We start from the raw sequence: 12,501 nt of genomic DNA, 5'->3' as shown, positions 1-12,501 counted from the left end.
ACAACACTATAATGTGAGTGACTTGCTCCATTATGCACACCAAGTAGCGATTTACTCGGGTTTCTGCACTGCTCCACGCAGACCTATGCTGGAAAAGTTGAACAGCTATTCTCAGAGTTCTGAATTCCAGTAAAGTCAATGGCGACAGCAGCCGAAGATTTGCTGGGAAATAACAGCATGTTCATAGTGGTAAGGAACGTAATGAGTGGATGGGCAACATGGTGGCACACTGCTGCCTCACAAAGCCAGGGACCTGGGTTTGATTCAGGTCTTGGATGATTGTCTCTGTGGAGTTTGCTCTTTCTTCCTGTATCTGCATGGGTTTCCTCTGGGTGCTCAGGTTTCCTCCCACAGTCCAAAGATGTGCAGGTTAGGTGGATCGGCCATGCTAAATTACCCCTTAGTCTTCAAAGATGTGTAGGTTAGGTGGATTAGCCATGGCAATGTGCAGGGTTAGGGGATAAGGGCTGGAGGGGGGTGTGGGCCAGGGTAACATGCTCTTTTGGAGAATCAGTACAGACTCAATGGGCCAAGTAGCCTCCTTCCGCACTGCAGGGATTCTTTGGAGAATTGCTGCTAATTGCATGATTTGCACTGGTCCTTCGTTAGCTTTGTGTAAATGTCCATCAGTCTCCTCACGAGTGTGAAGGCATCATAGAATCCCTACAGCACAGTAGGAGGCCACTCAGCCCATCGAGTCTGCACCGACAACAAGCCCACCCAGGCCCTATCACCATAACCCCACATACGTACCCTGTTGGTCCTTCTGACACTCAGGGGCAATTTTGCATGGCTAATCAACCTAATCCTCACATCTATGGACTGTGGGAGAAAAACTTGAGCACCCAAAGGAAACCCACGCAGACATGGAGAGAAAGTGCAAACTCCATTCAGACAGTGACCTGAGGCAGTAATGCTAACCACTGTACCGCCCATTGCTGGATTTGCAGCATAAATTTGAACCAAACTCGATTCAGTAAATTAGGGCTGGTGATTCACAATGTAAGAATCATTTTAGCAGCAGAATTTATGTTCCTGCAATGCCACTCAATCCAAGAAATTGGAATCTCACTGCTGCAGATAGTAAATTGTTCCTCGGTGTCCTTTAAATTTTAACATGTTTTTCTTAATTTTCCTGAGCTTTTTTATTCTTACTCTTAATCCAATCTTCCTTTCCTTCTCTTTATTTCTCTTTCTATCATGAATTTGACATTTATTCACCCCATTCTTTCTCTCAGTTTATTTTTCAATCCTTAAATTTGTTGAAAGAAAAAGACTAATAGGCCCATCATTCACCAAGATCCCAGGTGTCCCATTGACCCTCCTGTGCCTTTACCAATTCACATTCTCAGCAACAGTGCAAAAGAAATTGATGCTGATTGTCAAGGAAAAAATCCAATTCATATTATAGGCCACTCCAGTATTTTCAAAGTTTGCTGAATTATCCCCATTGTGATCACTGCTCACCATAGCCACTTAATCATCATCATCATGTGTGCTCTGTGGGAAGGTCAAGCACAGCACAGAGAAAGACACTGATGATTTTTGCCAGAATAATTTCAGTGTTGCAGCGTGCAGAAAGCCAGACTTGAGGAATCTGAGCAGGAAGCTTTTGGAAAAAATGGATATTCGGCTGGACATCATGCAGATTGTACCCAAAAAGAGCATACTTAAAGATGGATTGATAAAGATATATGGCTTGAGAGTGGGTAATTTGAATAACAGGATACGACTAATAGTAGGTTTGTAGAGGCGGCGGGTGTCAGCTGGCATAGAGATTTGGACGGTGGATGGGTCAGCAATTGTAGGGAGGGAATATAGCGAGCAATAGATGAGTTTAGAAAGGGCAAAGAGTAGATGAAAATACTGGAAAGTGCCAAGTGTAAGGGCTGAAATGCTAGGGAGAGCAAGAGATCAGGGAGAAAACCAAAATAAATAAGAGACAAGTTAAGGTATTTAGTCCTTTAAATTGGCTTCGCTATTCAACACGCCCATTGCCCAGATCCATTTCTTACACCATCCCCACTTTCATTAGTTCACTCAGTAGTTTGTAGCACTCTCAATTCTGAGTCAGAAGGTTGTAGGTTCAAGTCCTACTCCAGGACCTGAGCATAAAAATCAAGGTTATCACTCAATGCAGTACTGGACTGGGGGGGGGGGGGGGGGGGGGTGTTTGCTGCATGATTGGAGGTGCAGTTTTTCAAATGAGATGTTAAGCCATCTGTCCACTCAGGTAGAAGTAAAAAATATCTTGCACTATATGTTGAAGTGGAGTAGACAAGTTATCCCCATGTTCTGGACAATATTTATGCAGTAAGAAGTCTCACAACACCAGGTTAAAGTCCAACAGGTTTATTTGGTAGCAAAAGCCACTAGCTTTCGGAGCGCTGCTCCTTCATCAGGTGAGTGGAATTTCAGTTCACAAACAGGGCATATAAAGACACAAACTCAATTTTACAAAATAATGGTTGGAATGCGAGTCTTTACAGGTAATCAAGTCTTAAATGTACAGACAATGTGAGTGGAGAGAGGGTTAAGCACAGGTTAAAGAGATGTGTATTGTCTCCTGCCAGGACAGTTAGTGAGATTTTGCAAGCCCAGGCAAGTCGTGGGGGTTACAGATAGTGTGACATGAACCCAAGATCCCGGTTGAGGCCATCCTCATGTGTGCGGAACTTGGCTATCAGTCTCTGCTCAGACTCGCATTCCAACCATTATTTTGTAAATTGAGTTTGTATCTTTATATGCCCTGTTTGTGAACTGAAATCCCAATCACTTGATGAAGGAGCAACACTCCGAAAGCTAGTGGCTTTTGCTACCAAATAAACCTGTTGGACTTTAACCTGGTGTTGTGAGACTTCTTACTGTGTTTACCCCAGTCCAACGCCGGCATCTCCACATAATATTTACGCCTCAGTCAACATTACAAAAACAGATAATCTGGTCATTATTACATTCGTTTGTGGGAGCTTGCTGTGCTCAAATTGGCAGTCATGTTTCCTACATGACACCAATGATTATACTTCAAAAATACTTCATTAGTTGCAAGTGTAGAGACAAAAGCATTGGTGTATTGAGACATCTGGTGGTGGAGAAAGGAACTACATAAATGGAAGTTTATCTTTACTCAAATATCTATCTGTATTTGGGCGACACAGTAGCACATGGACGACACGGCGGCACAGTTGTGTAGCACTGCTGCCTCACAGCTCCAGGGACCCTGGTTCAATTCTGTGTGTGGAGTTTGCACATTCTCTCCATGTCTGCGTGGGTTTCTTCCAGGTGCCCCAGTTTCCTCCCACTGGTGCCCCTGTCTCCAGCAGGTTTGAGGGGTAGGGTGAGGTGCCCCTGTCTACAGCTCGATTTGGAGGGTGGAAGAGGGGGAGCTGCTCTCCAGCAGGTTTGGGTGTGAGATGCCCCTGTCTCCAGCAGGTTTGAGGGGTGAGGTGCCTCTGTATCCAGCAGGTTTGGGATGGGGATGATAGGGGTGGGGGAGGTGCCCCTGACTCCAGCAGAATTGGGGGCGTGAGGGATGGGCATAAGGGATGGGGTTGGGGGTGCCCCCCTCCCCACCTCCAGCTGGTTTGGGGGGGGGGGGGGGAGTGAAGTGCTCCTGTCTCCCAGCAGGTTTTAATGGTGAGGTGCCTGTCTCCAGCAGGTTTTGGTGGTGAGGTGCCCGTCTCCAGCAGGTTTGGGGGTGAGATGCCCTATCTCCAGGTTTTGGTGATGAGGTGCCCGTCTCCAGCAGGTTTGGGGGTGAGGTGCCCCTGTGTCCAGCAGGTTTGGGTGTGAGGTTCTCCTGTCTCCAGTAGGTTTTGAGGTGGAGGTGAGGTGCCCCTGACTCCAACTGGTTTGGAGGTGGGATGGGGAGGTGCCCTTGTCTCCCGCAGGCTTGGTAGTGAGGGAAGGGGGTAAGTGAGGGCATCCCAACACCATCCCTTACCCCCTTCCTTCACCCCCAAACGGAGGGCACCCCAACACCATCCATCTCCAGCTGGTTTTGGGGAAGGAGATGCCCCTATCTCCAGCAGGTTTGGGGGGCAGGTGGGAGTGAGGTGCCTCTGTCTCCAGCAGGTTTTTTGGACAGGGTGAGGTGCCCCTTGTCTCTGGCTGGTTTGGGATGCGGTTGAGGTGTCCCTGTCTCTTGCAGATTTGGGGGGGGTGGAGGGGGGCGGTTTTGGGGGGTGGGGGGCGGTTTTGGGGGGGGCGGTGTGGTGCCTCCGTCTCCAGCAGGTTTGGGGGTGAGGGATGGGGTAAGGGATGGTGTTGTGTTGCCCCCTGTCTCCAGCAGGTTTCTGGGGGTGATGTACCTCTGTCTCCAGCAGGTTTTCTGGGCGGGGGGGTGAAGTGCCCCTGTCTCCAACAGGTTTCGGGGTGGGGGTGTTGGTGCCCCTGTCTCTAGCTGTTTTGGGATATGGTTGAGGTGTCCTTGTCTCTAGCAGTTTTGGGGTGGGGGTGAGGTGCCTCCATCTTCAGCGGGTTTTGGGGGGGGGTGGTGAGGGATGGGGGTAAGGGATGGTGTTGGGATGCCCTCCATCTCCAGCTGGTTTTGGGGGGGGGGGGGGAGGGGGAGGGGAGATGCCCCTGTCTCCAGCAGGTTTGGGGTGCAGGTGGGGGTGAGGTGTCTCTGTCTCCAGCAGGTTTCTTTGGGGGGGGGGGGGGCGGGGGAAGGTGAGGTGCCCCTGTTTCCAACAGGTTTTGTGGTGGGGGTGTAGTGCCCCTGGTCTCTAGCTGGTTTGGGGTGCAGTTGAGGTGTCCCTGTCTCTAGCAGATTTGGGAGGGGGGGGGGTGCGTGATGAGGTGCCTCCGTCTCCAGCAGGTTTGGGGGTAAGGGATGGGGTTGTATTGCCCCGTGTCCAGCAGGTTTCTGGGGGTGGGTGGGGGTGAGGTGCCTCTGTCTCCAGCAGATGTTTTTTTGAGGGGGTGAGGTGCCCCTGTCTCTTGCTGGCTTTGGGATGTGGTTGAGGTGTCCTTGTCTCTAGCAGTTTTGGGGTGGGGGTGATGTGTCTCTATCTCTAGCAGGTTTTGGGGGGTGAGGGATGGGGGTAAGGGATGGTTTTGGGATGCACCCTCCCCCCTGTTTCCAGCCAGTTTGCAGGGGGGGGGGGGGGAGGAGGGGGAGATGGTCCTGTCTCCAGTAGGTAGGGGTTAGGTGATCCTGTCTCCAGCAGGTTTTGGGTGTGAGGTGCCCATCTCCAGCAGGTTGGGGAGGGTGAGGTGCCCCTCTCTCAGCAGGGTTGGGGTCGGGATTAGGTGCCCCTGTCTCCAGCAGGGTTGGGGTAGGGATTAGGTGCCCCTGTCTCCAGCAGGGTTGGGGTAGGGATTAGGTGCCCCTGTCTCCAGCAGGGTTGGGGTAGGGGTTAGGTGCCCCTGTCTCCAGCAGGGTAGGGGTTAGGTGCCCCGGTGTCCAGCAGGTTTTGGGTGTGAGGTGACCCTGTTTCCAGCAGGTTGGCGTGAGACTCCCCCAATTGGCTCTGGCTCTGTAAACCCATCAGAATGAGCCACGTCATTGCTGTGCCGCCGTGGATTGAGTGGAGGAGGAGCTGGCAGTGGCGATCTGAGATCCGGGATCGAGCAGCGGCCTAGGTGAGGCGAAGAGAGAATGTGGCGGTGGCGCTGGTTGGGGCCGTGGGGTGCTTGTCCGAGTATAGCCCGGGGGAGGATGTGGAGCGGTGACATCGTCGCCGTGCGTGTAGCTGTCCCCGGCTGAAGAAGATGCTTTGCTGCTCAGACCGGGTTTGGCCTCAGACCGGGTTTGGCTTCATACCGGGAGGCGGCTGCTCAAGTTTGCTCCCCGTGTGAAACGGGAAGATGATAACCGGCAGTTCAATCGCCGCGAGGCAGGCTCAGGCTGTGCGCTTTATTCCATCAATCAGTAAAGCTACCAAGACATTAAATCAGAATTGTCAGCAGAGAATAATATTCCAGTTGATTTTAAACGATTGCCTTTGAATGAGGATTTACTTGACCTTATCAGGCAGTAGTTACAGGCATGGCCACAGAGCGGCCTGGTAAAATGTATTTTCCTTAGTCATTGCACTAATTGTAGTTGTAAAACCGGTATGCTTAGCCTATTGTTTAATTATTTCCTGAACAAGATTTCCAAGAATTTATGTAATTTAATTCATGATCTTGGGCGTCTAAATGTTCTAATCAAATGGGTTACAATGTCTGAGTCTTGGGAGTTTGTATTTGTTGTTACGACCAGGTGAGGAGGGGTTGAAAGGCTGTCCCCTCTTTTCCCCCTACTTATCAAACTTAACGGTTTATGTGTTGTGATTTATAAAGATGTAGTAGGACAGGTTTTCTACGGTTGAACAAAGTAAGGGCCTAATTTTATTACATTAAAACCATCCAGATAAAAATACATCTTGATTTCCACAAATATGCACAAGCACTCGAATTACACATGCGAACACATATTTCAGAGTGGAAGGGGATACGTTTGGCAAATTAAAAAATGATAAACCAAGTTTATGGTTTGTCGCTAGTTTGGCTGCAGATGGGATCAGAGGGCCTTGCTTTCAGCACTGGGGCAGTTTAAAGTAATGGCTGGTGTTTTCTTTGCTAGATATACTGCAGTAATCTAGCTGGGACCCAACTCTTAATCTATAAGCATAACTTTCCTGGTTTTGCACTCTATAGCCAAGGATCCATTTAGCAGCCTTTTCAACCTTTCAGATTGGATCTTCAAAACCCTGTGTACGTAACACTGTCCCCATCTCTCTGCTTCTGCACACCTTTTTAAATTGTACCATTTGGTTTCTTCAACCAAAACACTTCTCGTTTCTCTGCATTGAATTTTATCTGCCGTCTGTCTGTTGTTTCACCAGTCTGTCCACGGTCTCCTGAAATCTGTTACTATTTTCCTCATATTTGATATGTTTGAGTGTGTCCTCCACAAATCTTAAAAGTTATGCCCTGTATATTGAAATTTGGATCATTAACGCACAAAAAAGGGCAGTGTTCCCAACACTGACCCTGAGGAACATGATTGTACACTTCCTTCTAATCTGAAAAAGAGTTCACCAATACCCTTTGCATTCTGTCTTTCAGTTAATTTCATATCCACACAGCGATTATTCCTTTTATTTTATGGACTTAAATTTTGTTAACAGGTTTATGTGGTACTTTATCAAACCCCTTTTGAAAATCCATATTCAAACCATCAATCACACCACCCTCATCAACTGTCTCTTGAAATTTTGTCAAAGAACTTAATGAATTTAGTCAAACACAGCTTGTTTTTAAACATATCCTTGCTGGCTTTCATTTATTTATCCATATTCTTTCCACATGCCAAGTTTCCCACCACTGATAGTGGATTGATTGACCTGTAATTGCTGAGTTCACCCTCACCTCTTCGTTGAACAAGTGTCTACATTTGTAATCCTGCAGTTAGTTCTTAGACATAGCTCCCATATCCAAGGAGTACTTTGGACAGAACCTCTACCCTTGCTTCCCTCAGCAATGTAGGAGATACCCATCATACATGAGGTCAACCTTTTAAGTACTTCCACTTTATGTATTTTTATTCCTTTAATTTTCTCAGCTACCTTCTTTGTTTGACATTGGAAGCATTCTCTTTCAGTGAAGAGATATGCAAATTATTCATTTGGTATCTCAGCTATGCCCTGTGCCTCCATGAGAAGATATCCTGTTTTGATCCCTTATTGGCCGCTCCTTCCTGGATTACCCTTTTCCTATTTGCATACTTTCATGTTTTATATCTTCTGTGCTGCACCACCTATAAATTTCAATATGGGCAAAAAATTTGAAGGCAGACAATTCAAAGGAAATTTAAATTTTGTATTGAATTTAACATGCTGAGATAAAAAATTTGAAGGCAGACAATTCAAAGGAAATTTAAATTTTGTATTGAATTTAACATGCTGAGATATTACAAAGTAGGAACAGGAAAGTTTAGAGGTTGCAAGACGAATAGGAACAAATAAATGATCCAAAATGCAGTCGAAAGGGGCAGACAATACTTTAATGTATTTAGAAGAATTGATGATCACGTTAAAAGGGTATTCGGATTCTAACAACCTTGGGTCTCTGTCAGGTTTTTTTTCCTGTTACTGGAAGAATCCCGAAGAATGGAACCTAAACTCTCATTGCCCCCTTTCAAACCATCAGTACTCCCCCACCTTCCCACTGTTCCTCGTGTCAGCTCATTTTATGCCCTTGTACCCCATCAGCAATTCATTCTTGCGTTGATATTCCTGCCTTAATGCATTGTTTCCTCTTATGGTTATGATGGAAAATTATAGGCTCATGGTGTACAATATCCTTATGTGTGTTCCGAGCATGTACCAAATGTAGTATTCAAAAGATCTATGATTTATTACTCCATTAATGAGTTTGTTAGCTTAATTCAGTCTTTGATTTTGAAAAACAAAATCCACTAACAAACAATGACTTCATAATTACTCAAGTTTTATAGTTTATGCCACTTCCAAGATTTTTTAAATTTCAAAATGTTTAGAGAATTTTCTATCCAAACAAAATATACAACTCAATACAAACAAGTCAAATTACTTAAGTAAACACCAACAGCTGACAGTTATACAATCTCTTCTAAACATTAACAAAGAAATCATGATCACAGATGCTACTGTTCACGCATGTCTGTCTGAGCAAGTCCTGATAGACAACTGTATGTATTAATAAATTTAAATAAGTACCAATGTTGTATAAACTTTGTTTGCTTTTCTCTTCTCGAGACACGGGTTCAAAACCAGTTCCAATCGAAATAGGTTCAGTAATGTTGATAGTTGATTCCTCCTGGTTATTGAGAATTCTAAGTAAAATGAGTTTTGATAATTGGTGGTTTCTGGTACGTTTCAATTTCAAACAAGCAGCTTGAAATTCAGCAATTACAGTTACTGGAATGGAGCTTTCATTCAGATAACATGGAAATTAAAATTATACACAGATGCAGCTGAAGTGCTATTTTGTTACAGGCTTGTTATAAGTGCTGTAGAGGAAAGCTTCAATTACTGTATATCATTTAGGATATTCTTAACTAAAATGGAAATTGCTCTTTAACATGCAGAATTTATTTGTGCTCATTGCAGTGAAACTTTTTGTCTGAAAGTTTATAAAATTTAATTTTTTTCACTGTAATTTTGGTTTCAGACTCCCAATGTGATATGTTGATTGAAGAGATCTGACATGCCGTCTTCAGATATACCCAAAGAACGTAGCAGGCAACGTATTCAAAATCCCATTGAAGCTTGGCGCATGCAAAATGATGCATGGAACCATGAGACCAATTTGGAAATAGATGAAAGCAAAAACCTATTAGAAGACTACGACAATCGATTATCAGAACCTGAACGTAAAATAGTCCTAAAAAATGATTTCAATAACATTTTATTGCTCTTATTCCTCTATGTGTTGCAGGGAATTCCACTTGGTTTGGCTGGGAGCATCCCACTTATACTACAAAGCAAAAATGTTAGTTATTCAGATCAAGCTATTTACAGCTTTGTGTTTTGGCCTTTCAGTCTAAAACTGCTGTGGGCACCCTTAGTGGATGCTGCTTATTTTCCAAACTTTGGGCGGAGAAAATCTTGGTTGGTGCCAACTCAGTATATTTTGGGGCTTTTTATGCTTTGTCTATCATTCGAAGTGGAGGCACTACTGAGAAGTGATGAACACACTAGCCCCAATATTGTTAAACTCACAGTTGTGTTTTTTATATTTGGGTTTCTGGCTGCTACTCAGGATATAGCAGTGGATGGCTGGGCATTAACTATGTTATCCAAAGAAAATGTAGGACTTGCTTCTACTTGTAATTCAGTTGGACAGACAGCCGGGTATTTTCTCGGTAATGTGCTCTTCTTGGCATTGGAATCAGCAGAGTTCTGCAACACATATCTACGTTCTCAATCTCAACCAACTGGAATCGTCACTCTATCAGGTAAAGTGCAGACAATCTTACTTAAAAGTAGTTGAAGTTCAAGTATTTTGGTCTAAAATGAAGTGAAAACACTTATCTGCAGTGCCAATTATGGCTTTAGGTGACACTATTAGTAGCCTTTGGACTTTAGTTGTAAAATTCCTGTCCTCTTTGATGCATTTTAATGACGCAGAAGCTGCATGCAGTTTCAATCTAAAAACTTTGGGTGGCAGCAGTTAGTGCAGGATCAAGGTATGACGATGGAGGGTTAGTGTTTTATTGATATGTATTTTGAACATTGGCGTTTTAGAAATCCACCATTTTAAATGTTTGTTCTGACCTTTTGGGGTTGGTATGGGGCTTTTTAAAAAAAAATCTCAGTTCTGTCAGTCAGTGGAACCAGGAACTGACTGCAAAGTTGAGTTTGGTGAAGGAACAGATGCAGGAGAGACTGAGCTGGTCCTCCAGTCATAGATTCTGTCAATTATTGAATAAGTTATCAATGACTTTAGTCATTATTCTCACTTAACTTTCTAATATTTAGATTACAACTTCCCCTCTGTTCTGTTGATATTGGTAGGAAACTTCGTTTATGAGGGAGACTAAGGTAAAACTAAAAGCATTATTCACATAAGGTGTGCTTAAACCACTTTTACAGTCTGCTAATGCACTAGCGGCCATAGAGGATCTGCATGTTTGGAGTTGGCAGCTTTAGCACAACATATAAGTGGCTTCAAAATCTGAATCTATAAATGTGCTCCACTTAGTTTCAAGTGAAGTTTAAAAGTTTATTTCATAGATATTCCCTGTGCCCTGTCCATTGCATTGCTGCTCAGTGATTTCCTTTAATGTGTGGATTTGCTTCATAGAATAATTCTGGAGGAAATTATAGTCCTTAACTGCAAAGACAGCATGCTCTTTTTGTTATTAAAGGAACCTCATGTTTCTATGTATGTTCTTGCATGTCTCTGTTTTTTTGATTTTATGCAAGATTGCTATCATCTAATGTGTTTTCACCTTACATCTTCATGGAGAACTAGGATATAATTTTGCTTTGTCAACATTTTTTTGAGAAAATCCTCTGCATTCCTAAAATTATCTGAATTCATGGAGAACATGACTAAATTCAAACCCCTCTTTCAAATTAAGAAGTGGTTACTGCATGTAACAGGAGTACTCTCTGTATGATTGCATAGCATCTTCACAGTAGTTGTCTTTATCTCTCTTTGCCCCCTCCCACTTGCACAGTTTTTATATTTGTATCAAACTGCAGTAAATGAGATTGTTCTTGAATAGAACAGTTGCTGAAATTTCATTCCAAGTTTGAATACCCAATCTTCCAGTGATTTTAAGCTTTTCAAGACTAAGATAATTGGATTTTCTGTGAAGTAGTTATTTATTTAGTGAACGCAAAATTCCTAAACCAAGCAGTTTTTTCCAGTCCTGCTGTATTGAGTGCGGATAGGCCTCTATTGAGTCAATGGATTGGACACTCTTCTGTGAGGTGGTGCATAGTTTGCTCTCCCCCACAGGCACATGGGGACTGGCACTACTGCCCCATTTGTGGAGGTTGGTCAAGTGGGAGCTGTGGCCAGCCCTGAAACTGTTGAAGGTGGACCACTCTTTGGTAGATTGAAACCAGGCAACCGTTGGGTTACGTTTGAGACCAGTTACTTGTTTGCCGTGTCCAATGATTCCCATTTATTTGTTCAGGTAGAATTTGCATTGAAGTCCTGTGTGAGAGGGCTTTTCCAGATCGGCATTCTTAATGGGAGTTGTACTTTGGATGGACTGAATAGATCAGCTTGAAGTAGCAGGTGGGGGGATGCATTATGAAATTTTTCTATCATTTTGTGGGTTGTTGCACGTTGTCGGACATGTGGGGTAGTGCTGTTGCCAGGGCAGGAAGCCAAGGGAGTGGTGTAGTATGCATGGTAGAATTCAGCTGGCTGTCAACTCTGCGTACATGTGTGCGTGCGTGCACGTGCCAACTTGATTGCCAACCACACCAACATGTCCGCAAGATTGTTTCCTACCCTGGACACCATCTCCGCTTTGGTGTTCTATGGTATGTGCAGGCTCAACAGTATATTGTTCCCTTCTCTCCGTCCCATGTGCCAACCCCATTGAGTATATTTCCACTTTTACAGCTCTTTCTGATCCATTGATGAATGTGACTGTTCCTTCACACTGAGCAGTTTGCTGCATCCCTTTCCTGCCTGCTTGTGCTCCAGAAAACCAATAAAATAATTTAGATGTATTTGAATATTTAACAAGAATTTTCCAGCTAGATATCAGCTTTAATAATGTATTAACATATTAGTATTTTATGTTGCTGTCACAAAGGATCTCCAGCCATTTTTGTCTGTGAACAGGTTGTAATTTTAACTAAGTGTATCATGTTTATTTGAAAAACTATATAATTTTTAAACTGAGATACAGACAGCATTTTATTTTTGTTGCAATTCACTTCTCTCATATTTGTGCTTTCATTCTGGAACCTTGGGTTTGAATCATAGAAGCAAAGGAGTTTAAAGTACAGAATTAAGATATTTGGTAGCTCCTTGCTATCATGATTTAAAATCAATCCCACT

The 12,501-nt window shown here is 44.0% G+C and overlaps 1 protein-coding gene across 6 annotated transcripts in view; it reads left to right on the top strand.

Moving 5' to 3' along the window:
• Positions 1–5,316: 5,316 nt before the first annotated feature.
• Positions 5,317–12,501, top strand: part of slc33a1 (solute carrier family 33 member 1) — a 28,484-nt gene continuing 21,299 nt past the window's right edge. The window contains exons 1-2 of one of the 6 annotated variants that reach the window (XM_078208177.1): positions 5,317–5,586; positions 9,142–9,928. In XM_078208177.1, coding sequence (XP_078064303.1) covers positions 9,178–9,928 — 751 coding nt within the window. In that variant the 5' untranslated portion in view covers positions 5,317–5,586; positions 9,142–9,177. Of the gene's footprint in view, positions 9,929–12,501 lie in introns of all 6 variants that reach the window. The other 5 variants (XM_078208211.1, XM_078208198.1, XM_078208204.1 and 2 more) reach the window with 5 other exon arrangements.

This window comes from Mustelus asterias, chromosome 3 (assembly GCF_964213995.1).
Source record: "Mustelus asterias chromosome 3, sMusAst1.hap1.1, whole genome shotgun sequence".
Taxonomy (NCBI): domain Eukaryota; kingdom Metazoa; phylum Chordata; class Chondrichthyes; order Carcharhiniformes; family Triakidae; genus Mustelus; species Mustelus asterias.
The sequence above is the reverse complement of the archived record's forward strand: the minus strand, read 5'-3'. Positions and strand labels throughout refer to the sequence as shown.